At 42.5% G+C, this 25,907-nt stretch overlaps 1 protein-coding gene across 1 annotated transcript in view; it reads right to left on the bottom strand.

Annotated features, from left to right (window-relative positions):
- The window catches only part of LOC120039812 (piezo-type mechanosensitive ion channel component 2-like), a 175,871-nt gene that overhangs the window by 7,733 nt on the left and 142,231 nt on the right, over positions 1–25,907 (bottom strand). The window contains 13 exon segments of the mRNA XM_038985183.1: positions 1,239–1,318; positions 2,139–2,261; positions 4,770–4,939; positions 5,078–5,173; positions 5,289–5,477; positions 6,967–7,114; positions 11,168–11,326; positions 13,751–13,965; positions 14,152–14,299; positions 14,400–14,532; positions 15,703–16,009; positions 16,573–16,755; positions 21,909–22,167. Of these exon segments, the coding sequence (XP_038841111.1) occupies positions 1,239–1,318; positions 2,139–2,261; positions 4,770–4,939; positions 5,078–5,173; positions 5,289–5,477; positions 6,967–7,114; positions 11,168–11,326; positions 13,751–13,965; positions 14,152–14,299; positions 14,400–14,532; positions 15,703–16,009; positions 16,573–16,755; positions 21,909–22,167 (2,210 nt within the window).

The raw sequence follows: 25,907 nt of genomic DNA on the forward strand, positions 1-25,907 counted from the left end.
CACAGCTTACCCCCTATTTGTTTACCACTACACACTGGCTACTGGTAGGCCTGTTTGAAGATCATGGTAAGACACATTGTAGTCTAGTCTAGTAGGTTGACTGCGTGTTAGGCTTACCATCACAGCTCCATTTCAGGTGTCCTGACTTTTCAGGCTACAAAAAGTTAAATTTGTCAGCAAGACAAATCAATCAATATAGACCTAATCAATATAGACCTAATCAATATAGACCTACTCAATATAGACCTAATCAATATAGACCTAATCAATATAGACCTACTCAATATAGACCTAATCAATATAGACCTACTCAATATAGACCTAATCAATAGCTGAATGTCATTAGGAACACTTCAGGTGTTTTGTAACAGATGTGTATTTCCATTCATCAAATGGCGCGAGTACACATGCAGTTTGGATGCTGGAATTATTTTGTAGTGGACATTCATGCACAGGTAGCCTGCTTTTTGAAGTGATTTGTTTGACAATCAGATGAAAATATCATGACTGGTTGTGTTCACGCCACATTAAAAGGTAATACATCTTTACAGTTTAAATTGCATCTTTATTCTTAGACGCCATCTTTATTCTTAGACGCCATCTTTATTCTTGGACGCCATCTTTATTCTTGGACGCCATCTTTATTCTTGGAAGCCATCTTTATTCTTAGACGCCATCTTTATTCTTGGAAGCCATCTTTATTCTTAGACGCCATCTTTATTCTTGGAAGCCATCTTTATTCTTAGACGCCATCTTTATTCTTGGAAGCCATCTTTATTCTTAGACGCCATCTTTATTCTTGGAAGCCATCTTTATTCTTAGACGCCATCTTTATTCTTGGAAGCCATCTTTATTCTTAGACACCATCTTTATTCTTGGAAGCCATCTTTATTCTTGGAAGCCATCTTTATTCTTAGACGCCATCTTTATTCTTGGAAGCCATCTTTATTCTTAGACGCCATCTTTATTCTTGGAAGCCATCTTTATTCTTGGAAGCCATCTTTATTCTTGGAAGCAATCTTTATTCTTAGACGCCATCTTTATTCTTGGAAGCCATCTTTATTCTTGGATTCTTGGAAGCCATCTTTATTCTTGGAAGCCATCTTTATTCTTGGAAACCATCTTTATTCTTGGAAGCCATCTTTATTCTTGGACTCCCAAGCGCTTGCCCTCAATAGAGACCCCCCCCCCCCCAAATATCACGGTGTAATTCACACTGTGTTTAAATGCTGCTTTACCTTTATACAGTTGTTCTATGGGCTTGGCCTCGGAGTCACTAGGGGCTCGGAGGTACCGCGGGAAGATATGTTTTATCACCCTGGTAACAGAAGAATACAACAGGCTGTTTGTTACTAACAACAGTTATCACATAGATAAATATTTCAGATTAGTTTATAAAGCTAGAATACTTACAACATCCATTTTTGGATTTATAAATAAATGATATACACAACACATTAAGAACACCCTCTCTTTCCATGACATAAGACTGACCAGGTGAATCCAGGTGAAAGCTATGATCCCTTATTGATGTCACTTGTTAAATCCACTTCAATCAGTGTAGATGAAGGGGAGGAGACAGACAGGTTAAAGAAGGATTTCTAAGCCTTGAGACAATAGAGACATGGATTGTGTACGTGTGCCATTCAGACGGTGAATGGGCAAGACAAATGATTTAAGTGCCTTTGAGCAGGGTAGGTTCCTGTGTGTATCAAGAATGGTCCACCACCCAAAGGACATCCAGTCAACTTGACACAACTGTGGGAAGCATTGGAGTCAACATGGGCCAGCATCCCTGTGGAATGGCTTTCGACACCTTGTAGAGTCTGAGGTAAAAGAGAAGTGGTGGTAGCAGTAGGGCTACTGTCTTCACCTGTCACTGTTCCCCCTGTATTCAACTACACTCACCTGGCTGGCTGTGTATCTGTGAGGACAGTTATCTTCTTTTAAAACATTGTTACAATTTTGAAAGTGGTTACATTTCTCCAGACCCATCCTTCCGCTTTTTACCAAAACAGAGACGCTGAGCTCTATTATTGTTTCAACTTCGGATTCGATCTATAAAATAAAAGTAGTTTGATATATATATATATATATTTTTATATTTATGAATGAATTGACAAATACATAAAAAGTACACTCACACTCTGTCTCGTCTGGTCCCGTTGAGCAGTAGGCTCAGCTCCAGTTTGGTTGCATCATCCAGGAACGTCACTTTCTTCCCAGTCGCAAACTCAGCCTTCGCTCCCAGAGTCAGGTTCCTGATGGAAATGACCAGATCATTTCACATCTCAAACAAGTTTATGAGATTATAAAACCAAAAAAAGTAATATGACACATTTATGTGATGAAAATGAATCTGTATGGCTGAGAAAATAAAGATTGTCTTATCTCTACTCTACTAACTGTTCTTACCGTTGGATAGACCAAGCTACAGTGATGGGGAGCTGTTCTTACCGTTGGATAGACCAAGCTACAGTGATGGGGGACTGTTCTTACCGTTGGATAGACCAAGCTACAGTGATGGGGGAACTGTTCTTACCGTTGGATAGACCAAGCTACAGTGATGGGGAACTGTTCTTACCGTTGGATAGACCAAGCTACAGGGATGGGGAACTGTTCTTACCGTTGGATAGACCAAGCTACAGTGATGGGGAACTGTTCTTACCGTTGGATAGACCAAGCTACAGGGATGGGGAACTGTTCTTACCGTTGGATAGACCAAGCTACAGTGATGGGGAACTGTTCTTACCGTTGGATAGACCAAGCTACAGTGATGGGGGACTGTTCTTACCGTTGGATAGACCAAGCTACAGTGATGGGGGACTGTTCTTACCGTTGGATAGACCAAGCTACAGTGATGGGGAACTGTTCTTACCGTTGGATAGACCAAGCTACAGGGATGGGGAACTGTTCTTACCGTTGGATAGACCAAGCTACAGTGATGGGGAACTGTTCTTACCGTTGGATAAACCAAGCTACAGTGATGGGGGACTGTTCTTAACGTTGGATAGACCAAGCTACAGTGATGGGGAACTGTTCTTACCATTGGATAGACCAAGCTACAGTGATGGGGAACTGTTCTTACTGCTGGATAGACCAAGATACAGGGATGGGGAACTGTTCTTACCGTTGGATAGACCAAGCTACAGTGATGGGGAACTGTTCTTACCGTTGGATAGACCAAGCTACAGTGATGGGGAACTGTTCTTACCGTTGGATAGACCAAGCTACAGTGATGGGGAACTGTTCTTACCGTTGGATAGACCAAGCTACAGTGATGGGGAACTGTCCTTACCGTTGGATAGACCAAGCTACAGTGATGGGGAACTGTTCTTACCGTTGGATAGACCAAGCTACAGTGATGGGGAACTGTTCTTACCGTTGGATAGACCAAGCTACAGTGATGGGGAGCTGTTCTTACCGTTGGATAGACCAAGCTACAGTGATGGGGAGCTGTTCTTACCGTTGGATAGACCAAGCTACAGTGATGGGGGACTGTTCTTACCGTTGGATAGACCAAGCTACAGTGATGGGGGAACTGTTCTTACCGTTGGATAGACCAAGCTACAGTAACGGGAACTGTTCTTACCGTTGGATAGACCAAGATACAGTGATGGGGGAACTGTTCTTACCGTTGGATAGACCAAGCTACAGTAACGGGAACTGTTCTTACCGTTGGATAGACCAAGATACAGTAACGGGAACTGTTCTTACCGTTGGATAGACCAAGATACAGTGATGGGGAACTGTTCTTACCGTTGGATAGACCAAGCTACAGTGATGGGGGAACTGTTCTTACCGTTGGATAAACCAAGCTACAGTGATGGGGAACTGTTCTTACCGTTGGATAGACCAAGCTACAGTGATGGGGAACTGTTCTTACCGTTGGATAGACCAAGCTACAGTGATGGGGAGCTGTTCTTACCGTTGGATAGACCAAGCTACAGTGATGGGGAGCTGTTCTTACCGTTGGATAGACCAAGCTACAGTGATGGGGGACTGTTCTTACTGTTGGATAGACCAAGCTACAGTGATGGGGGAACTGTTCTTACCGTTGGATAGACCAAGCTACAGTAACGGGAACTGTTCTTACCGTTGGATAGACCAAGATACAGTGATGGGGGAACTGTTCTTACCGTTGGATAGACCAAGCTACAGTAACGGGAACTGTTCTTACCGTTGGATAGACCAAGATACAGTAACGGGAACTGTTCTTACCGTTGGATAGACCAAGATACAGTGATGGGGAACTGTTCTTACCGTTGGATAGACCAAGCTACAGTGATGGGGGAACTGTTCTTACCGTTGGATAAACCAAGCTACAGTGATGGGGAACTGTTCTTACCGTTGGATAGACCAAGCTACAGTGATGGGGGAACTGTTCTTACCGTTGGATAGACCAAGCTACAGTGATGGGGAACTGTTCTTACCGTTGGATAGACCAAGCTACAGTGATGGGGAACTGTTCTTACCGTTGGATAGACCAAGCTACAGTGATGGGGAACTGTCCTTACCGTTGGATAGACCAAGCTACAGTGATGGGGAACTGTTCTTACTGTTGGATAGACCAAGCTACAGTGATGGGGAACTGTTCTTACCGTTGGATAGACCAAGCTACAGTGATGGGGAACTGTTCTTACCGTTGGATAGACCAAGCTACAGTGATGGGGAACTGTTCTTACCGTTGGATAGACCAAGCTACAGTGATGGGGAACTGTCCTTACCGTTGGATAGACCAAGCTACAGTGATGGGGAACTGTTCTTACCGTTGGATAGACCAAGCTACTGTGATGGGGAACTGTTCCTTGGAGCTGAGCATCTCCATGATGTTAGTTCTACTGGGAGGACTGATGGTCCACAGACTGTTAGAGCTGCCCTCCAACTCAGCTATGGTCAGGTCCTCTGGCATGTAGTACTCCAGCCACTGCATCGCTTCCTGTTTCGGGGGAGGACAGGAGGGATGAGAATATTGTCCCTCTGTTACTAAGGAGATTTGTCCTATGCTTGGCTACCAACTCAGTGAGACAAACACACACATAGTAGTCACATAAATTACTTGTAACCGTGTACTTACAGGATAGGACTGGTATGACCTCATGAAGGTGCCATGGATGTCATGTTTGGAGACTTCTCTGAGCTGGTTCTGCTGAGCACTCATAGTGAAGATCGGCTGGAAGACATAACGTAGAGATATAATCGCCAGGACAAAACTGTCTGACTGACTGACCCCGATCAACTGATGGACCCATCAGTAGTGGAGCCTTAGTTCTGAGCTGTTACAGTACCTGGAACCCGGCCAGGGTGATGGAGAAGGAGACGTCCAGTGGTCTGTTGACCACCCCCACCACAGACTTGATCAGAGACATGAAGAGTAGAGGGAACCAGATGATACAGATCAGAAGCATGACGATCATCCCTCCCATCCCATACTTCACCACCGGCTTCTTCGCTTGGCCCCGCGGCTGGGGGTATCTCTGGAGGAAAGGTTGGACAGGAGGACTATAGTTATGGACTGAGGGTATCTCTGGAGGAGAGGGGGAGAGCAGGACTATAGTTATGGACTGAGGGTACCTCTGGAGGAGAGGGGGAGAGGAGGACTATAGTTATGGACTGAGGGTACCTCTGGAGGAGAGGGGGAGAGGAGGACTATAGTTATGGACTGAGGGTATCTCTGGAGAGGAGAGGAGGACTATAGTTATGGACTGAGGGTATCTCTGGAGAGGAGAGGAGGACTATAGTTATGGACTGAGGGTACCACTGGAGAGGAGAGGAGGACTATAGTTATGGACTGAGGGTACCTCTGGAGGAGAGGGGGAGAGGAGGACTATAGTTATGGACTGAGGGTACCACTGGAGAGGAGAGGAGGACTATAGTTATGGACTGAGGGTACCACTGGAGAGGAGAGGAGGTCTATAGTTATGGACTGAGGGTATCTCTGGAGAGGAGAGGAGGACTATAGTTATGGACTGAGGGTACCTCTGGAGAGGAGAGGACTATAGTTATGGACTGAGGATACCACTGGAGAGGAGAGGAGGACTATAGTTATGGACTGAGGGTACCACTGGAGGGGAGGACTATAGTTATGGACTGAGGATACCACTGGAGAGGAGAGGAGGACTATAGTTATGGACTGAGGGTACCACTGGAGAGGAGGACTATAGTTATGGACTGATGGTACCACTGGAGAGGAGAGGAGAGGACTATAGTTATGGACTGATGGTACCACTGGAGAGGAGAGGAGGACTATAGTTATGGACTGAGGGTACCACTGGAGAGGAGAGGAGAGGACTATAGTTATGGACTGAGGGTACCACTGGAGAGGGGAGGAGGGCTATAGTTATGGACTGAGGATACCCACTGGAGAGGAGAGGAGAGGACTATAGTTATGGACTGAGGGTATCTCTGGAGGGGAGGGGGGAGAGGAGGACTATAGTTATGGACTGAGGGTACCACTGGAGAGGAGAGGAGAGGACTATAGTTATGGACTGAGGGTACCACTGGAGAGGGGAGGAGGGCTATAGTTATGGACTGAGGATACCCACTGGAGAGGAGAGGAGAGGACTATAGTTATGGACTGAGGGTATCTCTGGAGGGGAGGGGGGGAGAGGAGGACTATAGTTATGGACTGAGGGTACCACTGGAGAGGAGAGGACTATAGTTATGGACTGAGGGTACCACTGGAGAGGGGAGGAGGTCTATAGTTATGGACTGAGGGTACCTCCTGAACTTATTTAGGCTTGCCATAACAAAGGGGTTGAATACTAATTGACCTAAGACATTTCAGCTTTTCATTTTTAATTCATTTGTAAAAATGTCTATAAACATAATTTCACTTTGACATTATGGGGTATTGTGTGTAGGCAAGTGACAAAAAAAAAAAACCAATTTAATCCATCTGAAATTCCATCCGTAACACAACAACATATGGGAAAAGTCGAGATGTGTGGAGGATACACAACCTACCCTCTCTGACTCCCTCCAGCACTTGAGGACGAAGATGTGAGCGTAGATGTCTTCCATACAGATCCAAGAGGATAAAGACAGAGAGGTGTCGGTCCAGACCCAGTCCATCACCGCACGCAACTCAGACAGGAACGGGATCAGACGGAACCTGGAAGGGGAACACTGGGGTTAGGACACTCAATTCACAGCCTATTTCTCATATATATAGCATGTTGAATTATGCAAGGGAGAGAGAATTTGTGACTACTGGTCAAGTTGGAGTCAAGTTACGAGCCCTGGACTCGAGTACTACAACCCTGGTGTACAATTTGAGACTTGCACATTGTGCAACAGTGATATTCAGTGCATTCAACCTCTTTATCATCATTTTGTTAACTTCTTGTCAATAGGGGGGCGCTGTTTTCACTTTGGAAAAAATCGTGCCCAAATTAAACTGCCTCGTACTCTATTCTAGATCATACAATATGCATATTATTATTACTATTGGATAGAAAACACTGTGACGTTTCTAAAACTGTTTGAATTATATCTGTGAGTAAAACAGAACTCATTTGGCAGCAAACTTCCATACGGGAAGTGAAAAATCTGAAAACGAGGCTCTGTTTCAGGGCCTGCCTATTCAACTGGCTTTTATTTATCGATATGTATGCACTTCATACGCCTTCCACTAGATGTCAACAGGCAGTGGAAGGTGGAATGGGGTGTCTAGCTTGATCTGAGGTCGAATAAGAGCTTTTGGAGTGACAGGTCCGGTATTTTCTTTGTCTTCGAAGGCACGCGGGGAGCTCGACATTGTCTTCTGAAAAGCGTTCGGTATACACGGCGAATATCTCCGGCTCTGATTTTATTTGATACATATGATAATAACATCATAAAGTAGGTTTTTTCAACCGAGTTTTATCAGTTTATTCAACGTTTATTGGGACTTTTGGAGTTTTCCGTTCTTTGCGCCAAGAGAGGATGGGAATGTTAGCAACCTTGGCTAGCATTGTGGCGCGAATTCGACAGAAGAAATGGACATTCTAAAACCAAACAACGATTTATTCTGGACCAAGGACTCCTTGTACAACATTCTGATGGAAGCTCAGCAAAAGTAAGAAAACATTTATGATGTTATTTCGTATTTCTGTGTAAAATGTTGACTCCTATTCTCCGCCGTGTTGGTGAGTGCTGTCTCACAATAACGCAAGCTGTATGTTATGGTAAAGTTATTTTTAAAAATCTAACACAGCGGTTGCATTAAGAACCAGTGTATCTTTCATTTGCCATACAACAAGTATTTTTATGTAAAGTTTATGATGAGTTCTTTGGTCAGATTAGGTGAGTGTCCAAAATATCTCCGGAGATTCTGGTGAATCGTTACGTATTCACAATGTATAAACAGGATTTGTAGCTATAAATATGCACATTTTCGAACAAAACATAAATGTATTGTATAACATGATGTTATAAGACTGTCATCTGATGAAGTTGTCCAAAGGTTAGTGATTCATTTTATATCTTTTGCTGGTTTTTGCGAAAGCTACCTTTGCGGTGAATAAATGCGTTTGTGTGTTTGGCTATTGTGGTAAGCTAATATAATTCTATATTGTGTTTTCGCTGTAAAATACTTAAAAAATCGGAAATATTGGCTGGATTCACAAGATGTTTGTCTTTCATTTGCTGTACACCATGTATTTTTCATAAATGTTTCATGATGAGTATTTATCTATTTCACGTTGCTCTCTGTAATTATTCTGGCTGCTTTGGTGCTATTTTTGATGGTGGCTGCAATGTAAAACTATGATTTATACCTCAAATATGCACATTTTCGAACAAAACATAAATGTATTGTATAACATGTTATAAGACTGTCATCTGATGAAGTTGTTTCTTGGTTAGTGACTCAGTTTATCTCTATTTTGTTGGTTTTGTGAAAGCTACCTATGCGGTGGAAACATGGTGAAAATATGCGGTTGTGTGTTTGGCTATTGTGGTTAGCTAATAGAAATACATATTGTGTTTTCGCTGTAAAACATTTTAAAAATCGGAAATGATGGCTGGATTCACAAGATGTTTATCTTTCATTTGCTGTATTGGACTTGTGATTTCATGAAAATTATATTATATGATATCCCTGTCCCGTTAGGCTAGGCTATGCTAGTCAGCTTTTTTGATGAGGAGGATCCCGGATCCGGGAGAGAGAAGCGGTAGAGGTTTTAAGTTACAGTCTTATTCTAAAATGGATGAAATTGTTTTTCCCCCCCTTATCAATCAACACACAATAACCCATAATGACAAAGCAAAAACAGGTTTGTAGAAAATTTTGCAAATGCTTAAATTTTTTTAAAAACTTAAACATCACATTTACATCAGTATTCAGACCCATTAATCAGTACTTTGTTGAAGCACCTTTGGCAGCGATTACAGCCTCGAGTCTTCTTTGGTATGACGTTTGGCACACCTGTATTTGTGGAATTTCTCCCATTCTTCTCCACAGATCCTCTCACGCTCTGTCAGGTTGGATAGGGAGCGTCGCTGCACAGCTGTTCAGGTCTCTCAAGAGATGTTAAATCGGGTTCAAGTCCGGGCTCTGGCTGGGCCACTCAAGGACATTTAGAGACTTGTCCCAAAGCCACTCCTGCGTTGTCTTGGCTGTGTGCTTAGGGTCGTTGTCCTGTTGGAAGGTGAACATTCGCCCCAGTCTGAGGTCCTGAGCGCTCTGGAGCAGGTTTTCATCAAGGATCTCTCTGTAATTTACTCCGTTCATCTTTCCATTGATCCTGACTAGTCTCCCAGTCCCTGCCGCTGAAAAACATCCCCACACCCTTATGCTGCCACCACCATGCTTCACCTTAGGGATGGTGCCAGGTTTCCTCCAGATGTGACTCTTGGCATGCAGGCCAAAAAGTTCCATCTTGGTTTCATCAGACCAGAGAATCTTGTTTCTCATGGTCTGAGAGTCCTTTAGGTGCCTTTTGGCAAACTCCAAGCAGGCTGTCATGTGCCTTTTACTGAATAGTGGCTTCCGTCTGGCCACTCTACCATAAAGGCCTGATTGGTGGAGTGCTGCAGAGATGGTTTTCCTTCTGGAAGGTTCTCCCATCTCCACAAAGGGCCTCTGGAGCTCTGTCAGAGTGACCATTGGGTTCTTGTTCACCTCCCTGACCAAGGCCCTTCTCCCCCGATTTCTCAGTTTGGCCGGGCGGCCAGCTCTAGGAAGAGTCTTGATTGGTTCCAATCTTCTTCCATTTAAGAATGACGGAGGCCACTGTGTTCTGCAGGACCTTCAATGCTGCAGAAATGTTTTGGTACCCTTCCCCAGATCTGTGCCTCGATTTTGATCTGAAGGCTTGGTTTTCACTCTGACATACACTGTCAACTGTGGGACCTTATATAGACAGGTGTGTGCTTTTCCAAATCATGTCCAATCAATTGAATTTACCACAGGTGGACTCTAATCAAGTTGTAGAAACATCAAGGATGATCAATGGAAACAGGATGCACCGGATCTACATTTCGAGTCTCATAGCAAAGGGTCTGAATACTTATGTAAATAAGGTGTTTCTGTTTTAAATGTTTTCCTAAATTTGAAATAATTTCAAAAAATATGTTTTCGCTTTGTCATTATGGGGTATTGTGTGTAGATTTTAACTGTAACGTAACAAAAACATTCTTATCGGCAGACTCAACAGCCTTGGTTTCTCAAATGACTGCCTCGCCTGGTTCACCAACTACTTCTCCGATAGAGTTCAGTGTGTCAAATCGGAGGGCCTGTTGTCCGGACCTCTGGCAGTCTCTATGGGGGTACCACAGGGTTAAATTCTCAGGTCGACTCTCTTCTCTCAACATATCCTCGTAAAACTGACCATCCTACCGATCCTCGACTTCTCTTACCTCTCTTATCCTACCTCATTTGCACACACTCTATATAGATTTTTCTACTGTATTATTATTGTGTTATTGACTGTATGTTTGTTTATTCCATGTGTAAATCTGTATTGTTTTTGTCGCACTGCTTTGCTTTATCTTGGCCAGGTCGCAGTTGCAAATGAGAACTTGTTCTCAACTGGCCTACCTGGTTAAATAAAGGTGAAATAAAAATGTAAAAAACATTTAAAAAGGTGTCTGAATATTTTCCCCAAGTCACTGTATGTTGAATGTGACTTGAATATATGAGTTGAATGTCTTACTACATACATCCTACCGTGTCCCAACTCACCCTTGAAACAGGAAGAGGTTGGTGTAGTTGTAGCTCTTGGTGAGGCAGTTACCCAGGACCCTGGTGGGGTAGCCACAGCGGATCTGATAGGCTGACAGCCCAAAGTAGATACACTTGATAAAGTACCACAGCTTGGCTACTGTGTTCTCATTGAAACGCCTGCAAAGTGGACAGAGGTACAAACCCTGATAAACACGGTAACTAATGCTGAACACGGTTACTAATGCTGAACACGGTTACTAATGCTGAACACGGTTACTAATGAAAAACACGGTTACTAATGCTCAACACGGTTACTAATGATAAACACGGTTACTAATGATAAACACGGTTACTAATGCTAAACATGGTTACTAATGATAAACACGGTTACTAATGATAAACACAGTTACTAATGATAAACACGGTTACTAATGATAAACACGGTTACTAATGATAAACACGGTTACTAATGATAAACATGGTTACTAATGATAAACACGGTTACTAATGCTGAACACGGTTACTAATGAAAAACACGGTTACTAATGATAAACACAGTTACTAATGCTGAACACGGTTACTAATGATAAACACAGTTACTAATGATAAACACGGTTACTAATGATAAACACGGTTACTAATGCTGAACACGGTTACTAATGATAAACACGGTTACTAATGATAAACACGGTTACTAATGCTAAACACGGTTACTAATGCTAAACACGGTTACTAATGATAAACACGGTTACTAATGATAAACACGGTTACTAATGATAAACACGGTTACTAATGCTGAACACGGTTACTAATGATAAACACGGTTACTAATGATAAACACGGTTACTAATGATAAACACGGTTACTAATGATAAACACTGTTACTAATGATAAACACGGTTACTAATGCTGAACACGGTTACTAATGATAAACACGGTTACTAATGATAAACACGGTTACTAATGATAAACACGGTTACTAATGATAAACACGGTTACTAATGATAAACACGGTTACTAATGCTAAACACGGTTACTAATGCTGAACACGGTTACTAATGAAAAACACTGTTACTAATGATAAACACTGTTACTAATGATAAACACGGTTACTAATGATAAACACAGTTACTAATGATAAACACGGTTACTAATGATAAACACGGTTACTAATGATAAACACGGTTACTAATGATAAACACGGTTACTAATGATAAACACGGTTACTAATGATAAACACGGTTACTAATGATAAACATGGTTACTAATGATAAACACGGTTACTAATGCTGAACACGGTTACTAATGAAAAACACGGTTACTAATGCTAAACACGGTTACTAATGATAAACACAGTTACTAATGCTGAACACGGTTACTAATGATAAACACAGTTACTAATGATAAACACGGTTACTAATGATAAACACGGTTACTAATGCTGAACACGGTTACTAATGATAAACACGGTTACTAATGATAAACACGGTTACTAATGCTAAACACGGTTACTAATGATAAACACGGTTACTAATGATAAACACGGTTACTAATGATAAACACGGTTACTAATGATAAACACGGTTACTAATGCTGAACACGGTTACTAATGATAAACACGGTTACTAATGATAAACACGGTTACTAATGATAAACACTGTTACTAATGATAAACACGGTTACTAATGCTGAACACGGTTACTAATGATAAACACGGTTACTAATGATAAACACGGTTACTAATGATAAACACGGTTACTAATGATAAACACGGTTACTAATGATAAACACGGTTACTAATGCTAAACACGGTTACTAATGCTGAACACGGTTACTAATGAAAAACACTGTTACTAATGATAAACACTGTTACTAATGATAAACACGGTTACTAATGATAAACACAGTTACTAATGATAAACACGGTTACTAATGATAAACACGGTTACTAATGATAAACACGGTTACTAATGATAAACACGGTTACTAATGCTGAACACGGTTACTAATGATAAACACAGTTACTAATGATAAACACAGTTACTAATGATAAACACGGTTACTAATGCTGAACACGGTTACTAATGCTAAACACGGTTACTAATGATAAACACAGTTACTAATGACACATCCTTAATCGATCACAAGCCCCATAGAGACTCATGCAGATCTGAAAAAACTGGATATGTTTACAAATTAACTAATTCAATCAATCAAATGAATTGATATCAGATGAATGAACTAATCAACACAGAAAGGAGAGAAGTCTATTTCTCAGCAACTCCAGGCAGGATGAAGAACAGCCAGAAATAGACTATGACCATTAGCATATAAAGCCTTATAGATGTGATTATAATGCATTATGAAGAGGGTGTTTATAGGAAGTGTTAGGCATGGTTGTTACCTCAGAGTCCTGGGCAGGATGAAGAACATCCAGAAGTGGATCCCATAACTAATTAACCAATTAACCAATGAACATCACAAGGTGAGTATTTACCTCTCAGAGAGTCCGGGCAGGATGAAGAACATCCAGAAGTGGATCCCATAACTAATGAACTAATTAACCAATTAACCAATGAACATCACAAGGTGAGTATTTACCTATCAGAGAGTCCGGGGAGGATGAAGAACATCCAGAAGTGAATCCCGAACACCAGGACCACCTGGAAGATGACCTTCCCCAGCACTGTCTTCTTGAGGTACAGGGCCCGGTCCACCACCATGGTCCCAAACTGGATCAGAACCATCACCAGGAAGGCTCCGGGAACCTGGTCCTCCGACAGAGACGACGTGAAGTCGGCTCCCGTTGAGTGTTTCTGAGGAGAAGAAGAAGTAATTAATGTCAAATTTTTAATATGTGATCCCTGCGGGAATTGAACCCATAACTTTGGTGTTGCTAAGACCACATGGTTACCGACTGAGGCACACAGGACCCTGCTGACTGTTTCTGACGGGATGAGAAGATCATGTCAAATGTAAAGAGACTAGCTACACATACGTACCCCAAAAGCAGAAAAACCGAAGACGATGATGATGAAGTCGACGGTGTCGGCCAGGAACATGAGGACATAGACGTCTGTCAAAGCGCTGTACTCTGGATGGACCAGGTTGTAGAAGAACTGACGGATGGGCAGGTACACCTTCATGATCCTGGAGAGAATACAAAACAAATGTACAAGAATATTATGTTAGGTACATTTTATGACAAATAGCCATTTAATAAATAAATCAATCAATCAACAAAGCCCACCTCTTGATAGTGAAGGTCTTGGCTTTTATCATCTGTTCTTTGAGTTTCTCCATGATCAGCTGTTTCTTGGTCTTCTGCTGCACTGACACCTCACTCCAATCTCTACGGCTACTGTTCCTGGAGTTGGTGCTACCTGGGGAAACCATGGCAACGCATGTCAACGAGCTAAAGGCTAGATTTAAAGAGCTTACATCTCTAAATGTATTGAGCGAGGCCCCATTCCTATTGTAAAGTAAGTGGCTAATTAGCTAAGTAAAATAAGTAAGTAGGCAAGTAAAGTACAGTAAGTAGCCAAGTAAAGTACAGTAAACTAAGTAGCCTAGCAAAGTAAAGTAAAGTACATTAAGTAGCCAAGTAAATTAAGTAGCCAAGTAAAGTACAGTAAGTAGTCAAGTAAAGTAAAGTACAGTAAGTAGTCAAGTAAAGTAAGGTACAGTAAGTAGCCACGTAATGTACAGTAAGTAGCCACGTAAAGTACAGTAAGTAGCCACGTAATGTACAGTAAGTAGCCACGTAAAGTACAGTAAGTAGCCACGTAATGTACAGTAAGTAGCCACGTAATGTACAGTAAGTAGCCACGTAAAGTACAGTAAGTAGCCACGTAATGTACAGTAAGTAGCCACATACATTAAAGTACAGTAAGTAGCCACGTAAAGTACAGTAAGTAGCCACGTAAAGTACAGTAAGTAGCCACGTAATGTACAGTAAGTAGCCACGTAAAGTACAGTAAGTAGCCACGTAATGTACAGTAAGTAGCCACATACATTAAAGTACAGTAAGTAGCCACGTAAAGTACAGTAAGTAGCCACGTAAAGTACAGTAAGTAGCCACGTAAAGTACAGTAAGTAGCCACATACATTAAAGTACAGTAAGTAGCCACGTAAAGTACAGTAAGTAGCCACGTAAAGTACAGTAAGTAGCCACGTAATGTACAGTAAGTAGCCACGTAAAGTACAGTAAGTAGCCACGTAATGTACAGTAAGTAGCCACATACATTAAAGTACAGTAAGTAGCCACGTAAAGTACAGTAAGTAGCCACGTAAAGTACAGTAAGTAGCCACGTAAAGTACAGTAAGTAGCCATGTAAAGTACAGTAAGTAGCCACGTAAAGTACAGTAAGTAGCCACGTAAAGTAAAGTATAGAGTGCATGGCACTTGCAATGCCAGGGTTGTGGGTTCGATTCCCACGAAGAAATATGAAAATGGAAGACACTCACTAAGTCGCTCTGGATAAGAGCGTCTGCTAAATGACTAACATGTAGAATGTAAATATAAAGTAGCCAAGTAAAGAATGTGTCCTTACCTCTCTTGGAGCGTACAGAGTGGACTGACTGGTGGGAGATATGAGACCCTGCACTGGAGCTCTTCCTTCTCTGGTAGGTCTGCTGCTGTTGCTGGAGGTAGTGCACGGGGACGTGTACAGAGTCCACGGAGGTGCCCACGCCCAGATTCATAGACCTGAGGGTCTGTATCGACCCCTTCCTCTCGCGGGGGTTGGACGGCACGGGAGTGGCGTCCCTCTCCTTCTCGTCTTCCTTCGACTCGGTGTCCTGGCGAAGGATCTCCTTCTTGGTGTCCTTACGGTCGTCTTCGTCCCAGAGACCATGACACTACGACGGGAGAGTGTAGAGGAAAGGTAGGGTACCAATAGAGTATGAAACAAAACAATCACATTGTATTACGATCTGAGACCGAGAGATGTAAGTAATACCTATTTGACAATAACAGTTCTATCATATTGATCTTGATCAGTTAACCAAATTCCCAGTTTAGTATGATCACTCATACAATACGCCCCATTTGATCCTGGTCCTAGATCAGCACTCTTTCTCTGAAACGCTTTATGAATTACAGGCCCAGAGCTGTGGATAATGAAGACCTGATCCTAGATCAGCACAGAGCTGTGGATAATGAAGACCTGATCCTAGATCAGCACAGAGCTGTGGATAATGAAGACTTGATCCTAGATCAGCCCAGAGCTGTGGATAATGAAGACCTGATCCTAGATCAGCACAGAGCTGTGGATAATGAAGACCTGATCCTAGATCAGCCCAGAGCTGTGGATAATGAAAACCTGATCCTAGATCAGCCCAGAGCTGTGGATAATGAAGACCTGATCCTAGATCATCACAGAGCTGTGGATAATGAAGACCTGATCCTAGATCAGCCGTACCTTCAGGATGGACCTGTGGAAGAAGAGAGCCAGAAGCTGTATGAGGTCGTAGACGACGTATCCGTCTTTCTTCTCCACTCCGATGATGTTGGGAGGGTGGTAGGGTTTATTCCCGTTCACCTTCGGGTTCTGGTTGAAGGGAAAGAAGCCAAACTGGAAGAAATACTTGATGACGATGGCGACCTAGAAGAGAAGACATGCAAACGAAACCCGACAATAATATAGAGGCAGTAAAGAGATCCCATCGAATTTCACTGAAACAATGGAAACGCCATGGCAACACACGTCCCCCCCCCCCCTCTCCGAGGGAAAGATTCAGAATGTCCTGATTGCCCCCCCCCCCAGAAAAATGTGCCTACATTTTAGGCTACTGTTTCTATGCGTCTTTCACACTATGTTGAGGTAAAAATCAGATTATAACGGTATGGAGGTCAACCCCAATACATGTTGATGTCATTATCAACTGTATTACACTTGTAAAAAGTACCATCGCAGGTTTGCATATAACTAGCTATGCTACCAGCTTACACGAACGGGAGTTAGCATTCTGCACTCATTTTTGCGAAACCCCGAAAAGGACTATTTTTAAATATTATATTATATAATATTATATATTATAATATTATACTAAATATTATATTATAAAAACAGCCAAAGATATCCATAACTTATTTATACTGTTACAAAACAAAACAGATTTGACGAATATCCCACTTCATTAGATCACATTTGTTGAACGTTCGCCAATGACAGTGACCTTGTTCTTTCTCCACTGACCTCTTTAATGTATTACAGTTATTGTATGAGAATACGTATGTTTAATTCTGGCCTGGCATCAGTCAGACGTTTTAATCAGTGTCAGAATGTAACATCAAACAACAATTCCGACACGTAGGATTCCCAATGACACAGAATCCAGGCCAAAACATTTGCCTCAAGGCAAATTTACAGTTGACCGGGGGCAGCTCTAGCAGAGCAGAAATTTGACGAACTGACTTGTTGGAAAAATGGCATCCTATGACGGTGCCACGTTGAAAGTCACTGAGCTCTTCAGTACGGCCATTCTACTGGCAATGTTTGTCTATGGAGATTGCATGGCTGTGTGCTCGATTTTATACACCTGTCAGCAATGGGTATGGCTGAAATAGCTGAATCCACTAATTTGAAGGTGTGTCCACATACCTTTGTATATATAGTGTATTTCTGTATTTCATTAACATAAAACATTTCACAAATTTCGAAAAACATGTTTTCACTTTGTCATTATGGGGTATAACCTTAAAGGTCCTAAATTATGTCACCACTGCCCTTGATTTTACACAATGTTGTGCTGCTATTTTTAAGCTTTTGATACGGCAGACCATTCCATTCTTATGGGTCGGCTAAGGAGTATTGGTGTCTCTGAGACAAGGGAGTACCCCAAGGCTCGATCCTAGGCCCCACGCTCTTCTCAATTTACATCAACAACATAGCTCTGGCAGTAGGAAGCTCTCTCATCCATTTATATGCAGATGATACAGTCTTATACTCAGCTGGCCCCTCCCTGGATTTTGTGTTAAACGCTCTACAACAAAGCTTTCTTAGTGTCCAACAAGCTTTCTCTGCCCTTAACCTTGTTCTGAACACCTCAAGACAAAGGTCATGTGGTTCCGTAAGAAGTCTGCCCCCCCCACCGTCCGGTACACCGTCCTTCTCTCAGCATACATCAAAGCTGCAGGCTAAGGTTAAATCTAGACTTGGTTTCCTCTATCGTAATCACTCCTCTTTCACCCCAGCTGCCAAACTAACCCTGATTCAGATGACCATCTTACCCATGCTAGATTACGGAGACGTAATTTATAGATCGGCAGGTAAGGGTGCTCTCGTCATTCCTAAACTGTAAACTCCTCATCTCTGTATACCCGGCACAAAGCCACTGGTTGATGTTAATTTACAAAACCCTCTTAGGCCTCACTTCCCCCTATCTGACATACCTACTGCAACCCTCATCCTCCACATACAACCACCATTCTGCCAGTCACATTCTGTTAAAAGTCCCCAAAGCACCCACATCCCTGGATCGTTCGTCTTTTCAGTTCGTTGAAGGTAGCGACTGGAATGAGCTGTTAAAAAACACTGGACTGTTTGAACTCCATCTCGACATTCAAAGACTCACTCATGGACTCTCTTACTGACAGTTGTGGCTGCTTTGTGTTGCTTTGTGTGATGTATTGTTGTCTCTACCTTCTTGCCCTTTGTGCTGTTGTCTGTCCTAACAATGTTTGTACCATGTTTGTGCTGCTACCATGCTGTGTTGTCATGTGTTGCTACCATGCTGTGTTGTTTTCTTAGGTCTCTCTTTATGTAATGTTGTGGTATCTCTCTTCTCGTGGTGTGTTTTGTCCTACATTTTTATTTTTAATACCAGCCACCCGTCCCCGCAGGAGGCCTTTTGTCTCTTAGTATTGTAAATAAGGATTTGTTCTTAATTGACTTGCCAAGTTAAAAAAACGGTAAAAAATAAGCAAAAACACTTCAGATGAATGGACTGACTGTTCTTCAGATGAATGGACTGACTGTTCTTCAGATGAATGGACTGACTGTTCTTCAGATTAATGCACCGACTGTTCTTCAGATGAATGGACTGACTGTTCTTCAGATGAATGGATTGACTGTTCTTCAGATGAATGGACTGCCTGTTCTTCAGATGAATGGATTGACTGTTCTTCAGATTAATGCACCGACTGTTACATTACATTTACATTTAAGTCATTTAGCAGACGCTCTTATCCAGAGCGACTTACAAGTACATACATTCATACTTTTTTTGTACTGGCCCCCCGTGGGAATCGAACCCACAACCCTGGCATTGCAAGCGCCATGCTCTACCAACTGAGCTACACGGGACAGATGAATGAATGAACTGACTGTTCTTCAGATGAATGGATTGACTGTTCTTCAGATTAATGCACCGACTGTTCTTCAGATGAATGGACTGACTGTTCTTCAGATTAATGCACCGACTGTTCTTCAGATTAATGCACCGACTGTTCTTCAGATTAATGCACCGACTGTTCTTCAGATTAATGGACTGACTGTTCTTCAGATGAATGGACTGACTGTTCTTCAGATTAATGCACCGACTGTTCTTCAGATTAATGACTGACTGTTCTTCAGATTAATGACTGACTGTTCTTCAGATTAATGGACTGACTGTTCTTCAGATGAATGGATTGACTGTTCTTCAGATGAATGAACTGACTGTTCTTCAGATGAATGAATTGACTGTTCTTCAGATTAATGAACTGACTGTTCTTCAGATTAATGAACTGACTGTTCTTCAGATTAATGAACTGACTGTTCTTCAGATTAATGACTGACTGTTCTTGAGATGAATGAACTGACTGTTCTTCAGATTAATGACTGACTGTTCTTCAGATGAATGAACTGACTGTTCTTCAGATGAATGAACTGACTGTTCTTCAGATTAATGACTGACTGTTCTTCAGATTAATGAATTGACTGTTCTTCAGATTAATGAATTGACTGTTCTTCAGATTAATGAACTGACTGTTCTTCAGATTAATGAACTGACTGTTCTTCAGATTAATGACTGACCGTTCTTCAGATTAATGACTGACCGTTCTTCAGATGAATGAACTGACTGTTCTTCAGATGAATGAAGTGACTGTTCTTCAGATTAATGAACTGACTGTTCTTCAGATTAATGAACTGACTGTTCTTCAGATTAATGAACTGACTGTTCTTCAGATTAATGAACTGACTGTTCTTCAGATTAATGAACTGACTGTTCTTCAGATTAATGAATTGACTGTTCTTCAGATTAATGGATTGACTGTTCTTCAGATGAATGAACTGACTGTTCTTCAGATGAATGAATTGACTGTTCTTCAGATTAATGAACTGACTGTTCTTCAGATTAATGAACTGACTGTTCTTCAGATTAATGACTGACTGTTCTTCAGATGAATGAACTGACTGTTCTTCAGATGAATGAACTGACTGTTCTTCAGATTAATGACTGACTGTTCTTCAGATGAATGAACTGACTGTTCTTCAGATTAATGAACTGACTGTTCTTCAGATTAATGAACTGACTGTTCTTCAGATTAATGACTGACTGTTCTTCAGATTAATGAACTGACTGTTCTTCAGATTAATGAATTGACTGTTCTTTAGATTAATGAACTGACTGTTCTTCAGATTAATGAACTGACTGTTCTTCAGATTAATGACTGACTGTTCTTCAGATTAATGAACTGACTGTTCTTCAGATGAATGAAGTGACTGTTCTTCAGATTAATGAACTGACTGTTCTTCAGATTAATGAACTGACTGTTCTTCAGATTAATGACTGACTGTTCTTCAGATTAATAAACTGACTGTTCTTCAGATTAATAAACTAACTGTTCTTAAGATTAATGAACTGACTGTTCTTCAGATTAATGACTGACTGTTCTTCAGATTAATGAACTGACTGTTCTTCAGATTAATGCAATGACTGTAAATCACTCTGAATAAGAGCGTCTGCTGAATGACTAAAATGTCAAATGTAAAATGTAAATAGTCTGAGATTATATCTGGGATTATATCACCAGAAAGATTGTATTTTTCTTCAGGGGCTTCCTTAGAGATGAGTATCATGATCTTTGTGTTAATTTAGAGTCACTCATTGTGTAGGGTCATAGACAATACATATTCATCTAAAGGACTGTAATACCTGTAAACAATCATAGAAAGTACCTGCATTTACATTATATTAAATTAATACTTCTATATAACATAGCATCCCATAGCATAGCATCCCATAGCATAGCATCCCATAGTATAGCATCCCATAGTATAGCATCCCATAGCATAGCGTCCCATAGCATAGCATCCCATAGCATAGCATCCCATAGCATAGTATCCCATAGCATAGCATCCCATAGCATAGCATCCCATAGTATAGCATCCCATAGCATAGCATCCCATAGTATAGCATCCCATAGCATAGCATTCCATAGCATAGCGTCCCATAGCATAACATCCCATAGCATAGCATCCCATAGCTTAACATCCCATAGCATCCCATAGCATAGCATCCCATAGCATAACATCCCATAGCATAGCATCCCCAGTGTACAATGAAGGTCTTCCAAAACCTCTAACTCGGCCGTGGGACCAACGTCTGTCATAGACTATAGCAGTGTAATGTGTTTAAAGTGCAGTAGTTCTATGTCGCATATTGCAGTATACATTATTATCTAGGCCTGTGTCCCAAATTGGACCCCTGGCTAAAAGTAGTGTACTAAATAGGGAATAGGGTACTGGTTTGGGATGCAGCGCTACATTACCTCGGTATAAACGATGGCGGTCATCCAGAACCTCTTACTGGGTCTAGGTACCGACAGCATGGCCCAGAGGAAGATGAGGATGGGGAGGACCAGGGTGATACAGGAGGCTGACAGCATGTTGTTGAGGATGATGACTAGGTAACACACCATCTCAGAGTGGGTCATCAGCATGTTATACAGGGCATAGACCAGCTGGAGCGCCAGGGGCTGGTCCACATAGAACCGCTCCGACCGCTTTAACTCCTCATCATGGAACATCCTGATGGAAGGGGAGAGAGGGCGGGGGGGGGGGAGCGTGGGGGAGAGGGCGGGGGGGGGAGAGAGAGGGTGGGGGGGAGAGAGGGCGGGGGGGGGGGGGTCTTAGCTGAACCATCTGGTACTGTATGTCTCTGGTCTTAGCTGAACCATCTGGTACTGTATGTCTCTGGTCTTAGCTGAACCATCTGGTACTGTATGTCTCTGGTCTTAGCTGAACCATCTGGTACTGTATGTCTCTGGTCTTAGCTGAACCATCTGGTACTGTATGTCTCTGGTCTTAGCTGAACCATCTGGTACTGTATGTCTCTGGTCTTAGCTGAACCATCTGGTACTGTATGTCTCTGGTCTTAGCTGAACCATCTGGTACTGTATGTCTCTGGTCTTAGCTGAACCATCTGGTATTGTATGTCTCTGGTCTTAGCTGAACCATCTGGTACTGTATGTCTCTGGTCTTAGCTGTACCATCTGGTACTGTATGTCTCTGGTCTTAGCTGAACCATCTGGTACTGTATGTCTCTGGTCTTAGCTGATCCATCTGGTACTGTATGTCTCTGGTCTTAGCTGAACCATCTGGTACTGTATGTCTCTGGTCTTAGCTGAACCATCTGGTACTGTATGTCTCTGGTCTTAGCTGAACCATCTGGTACTGTATGTCTCTGGTCTTAGCTGAACCATCTGGTACTGTATGTCTCTGGTCTTAGCTGAACCATCTGGTACTGTATGTCTCTGGTCTTAGCTGAACCATCTGGTACTGTATGTCTCTGGTCTTAGCTGAACCATCTGGTACTGTATGTCTCTGGTCTTAGCTGAACCATCTGGTACTGTATGTCTCTGGTCTTAGCTGAACCATCTGGTACTGTATGTCTCTGGTCTTAGCTGAACCATCTGGTACTGTATGTCTCTGGTCTTAGCTGAACCATCTGGTACAGTATGTCTCTGGTCTTAGCTGAACCATCTGGTACTGTATGTCTCTGGTCTTAGCTGAACCATCTGGTATTGTATGTCTCTGGTCTTAGCTGAACCATCTGGTACTGTATGTCTCTGGTCTTAGCTGATCCATCTGGTACTGTATGTCTCTGGTCTTAGCTGTACCATCTGGTACTGTATGTCTCTGGTCTTAGCTGAACCATCTGGTACAGTATGTCTCTGGTCTTAGCTGTACCATCTGGTACTGTATGTCTCTGGTCTTAGCTGAACAATCTGGTACTGTATGTCTCTGGTCTTAGCTGAACCATCTGGTACTGTATGTCTCTGGTCTTAGCTGAACCATCTGGTACTGTATGTCTCTGTTCTTAGCTGAACCATCTGGAACTGTATGTCTCTGGTCTTAGCTGAACCATCTGGAACTGTATGTCTCTGGTCTTAGCTGAACCATCTGGTACTGTATGTCTCTGGTCTTAGCTGAACCATCTGGAACTGTATGTCTCTGGTCTTAGCTGAACCATCTGGAACTGTATGTCTCTGGTCTTAGCTGAACCATATGATACTGTATGTCTCTGGTCTTAGCTGAACCATCTGGTACTGTATGTCTCTGGTCTTAGCTGAACCATCTGGTACTGTACGTCTCTGGTCTTAGCTGAACCATCTGGTACTGTATGTCTCTGGTCTTAGCTGAACCATCTGGTACTGTATGTCTCTGGTCTTAGCTGAACCATCTGGTACTGTATGTCTCTGGTCTTAGCTGAACCATCTGGTACTGTATGTCTCTGGTCTTAGCTGAACCATCTGGTACTGTATGTCTCTGGTCTTAGCTGAACCATCTGGTACTGTATGTCTCTGGTCTTAGCTGATCCATCTGGTACTGTATGTCTCTGGTCTTAGCTGTACCATCTGGTACTGTATGTCTCTGGTCTTAGCTGAACCATCTGGTACTGTATGTCTCTGGTCTTAGCTGTACCATCTGGTACTGTATGTCTCTGGTCTTAGCTGAACCATCTGGTACTGTACGTCTCTGGTCTTAGCTGATCCATCTGGTACTGTATGTGTCTGGTCTTAGCTGTACCATCTGGTACTGTACATCTCTGGTCTTAGCTGAACCATCTGGTACTGTACGTCTCTGGTCTTAGCTGAACCATCTGGTACTGTACGTCTCTGGTCTTAGCTGAACCATCTGGTACTGTACGTCTCTGGTCTTAGCTGAACCATCTGGTACTGTACGTCTCTGGTCTTAGCTGAACCATCTGGTACCGTACGTCTCTGGTCTTAGCTGAACCATCTGGTACTGTACGTCTCTGGTCTTAGCTGAACCATCTGGTACTGTATGTCTCTGGTCTTAGCTGAACCATCTGGTACTGTATGTCTCTGGTCTTAGCTGTACCATCTGGTACTGTATGTCTCTGGTCTTAGCTGAACCATCTGGTATTGTATGTCTCTGGTCTTAGCTGAACCATATGGTACTGTATGTCTCTGGTCTTAGCTGTACCATCTGGTACTGTATGTCTCTGGTCTTAGCTGTACCATCTGGTACTGTATGTCTCTGGTCTTAGCTGAACCATCTGGTACTGTATGTCTCTGGTCTTAGCTGAACCATCTGGTACTGTATGTCTCTGGTCTTAGCTGAACCATCTGGTACTGTATGTCTCTGGTCTTAGCTGAACCATCTGGTACTGTATGTCTCTGGTCTTAGCTGTACCATCTGGTACTGTATGTCTCTGGTCTTAGCTGTAACCATCTGGTACTGTATGTCTCTGGTCTTAGCTGAACCATCTGGTACTGTATGTCTCTGGTCTTAGCTGATCCATCTGGTACTGTATGTCTCTGGTCTTAGCTGTACCATCTGGTACTGTATGTCTCTGGTCTTAGCTGAACCATCTGGTACTGTATGTCTCTGGTCTTAGCTGAACCATCTAGTACTGTATGTCTCTGGTCTTAGCTGAACCATCTGGTACTGTACGTCTCTGGTCTTAGCTGTACCATCTGGTACTGTACGTCTCTGGTCTTAGCTGAACCATCTGGTACTGTACGTCTCTGGTCTTAGCTGAACCATCTGGTACTGTACGTCTCTGGTCTTAGCTGAACCATCTGGTACTGTACGTCTCTGGTCTTAGCTGAACCATCTGGTACTGTATGTCTCTGGTCTTAGCTGAACCATCTGGTACTGTACGTCTCTGGTCTTAGCTGAACCATCTGGTACTGTACGTCTCTGGTCTTAGCTGAACCATCTGGTACTGTACGTCTCTGGTCTTAGCTGAACCATCTGGTACTGAACGTCTCTGGTCTTAGCTGAACCATCTGGTACTGTACGTCTCTGGTCTTAGCTGAACCATCTGGTACTGTACGTCTCTGGTCTTAGCTGAACCATCTGGTACTGTACGTCTCTGGTCTTAGCTGTACCATCTGGTACTGTACGTCTCTGGTCTTAGCTGAACCATCTGGTATTGTATGTCTCTGGTCTTAGCTGTACCATCTGGTACTGTATGTCTCTGGTCTTAGCTGAACCATCTGGTACTGTATGTCTCTGGTCTTAGCTGAACCATCTGGTACTGTATGTCTCTGGTCTTAGCTGATCCATCTGGTACTGTATGTCTCTGGTCTTAGCTGAACCATCTGGTACTGTATGTCTCTGGTCTTAGCTGAACCATCTGGTACTGTATGTCTCTGGTCTTAGCTGAACCATCTGGTACTGTATGTCTCTGGTCTTAGCTGAACCATCTGGTACTGTATGTCTCTGGTCTTAGCTGAACCATCTGGTACTGTATGTCTCTGGTCTTAGCTGAACCATCTGGTACTGTATGTCTCTGG

The sequence above is a fragment of the Salvelinus namaycush genome, unplaced genomic scaffold (genome assembly GCF_016432855.1).
Source record: "Salvelinus namaycush isolate Seneca unplaced genomic scaffold, SaNama_1.0 Scaffold301, whole genome shotgun sequence".
Classification (NCBI taxonomy): domain Eukaryota; kingdom Metazoa; phylum Chordata; class Actinopteri; order Salmoniformes; family Salmonidae; genus Salvelinus; species Salvelinus namaycush.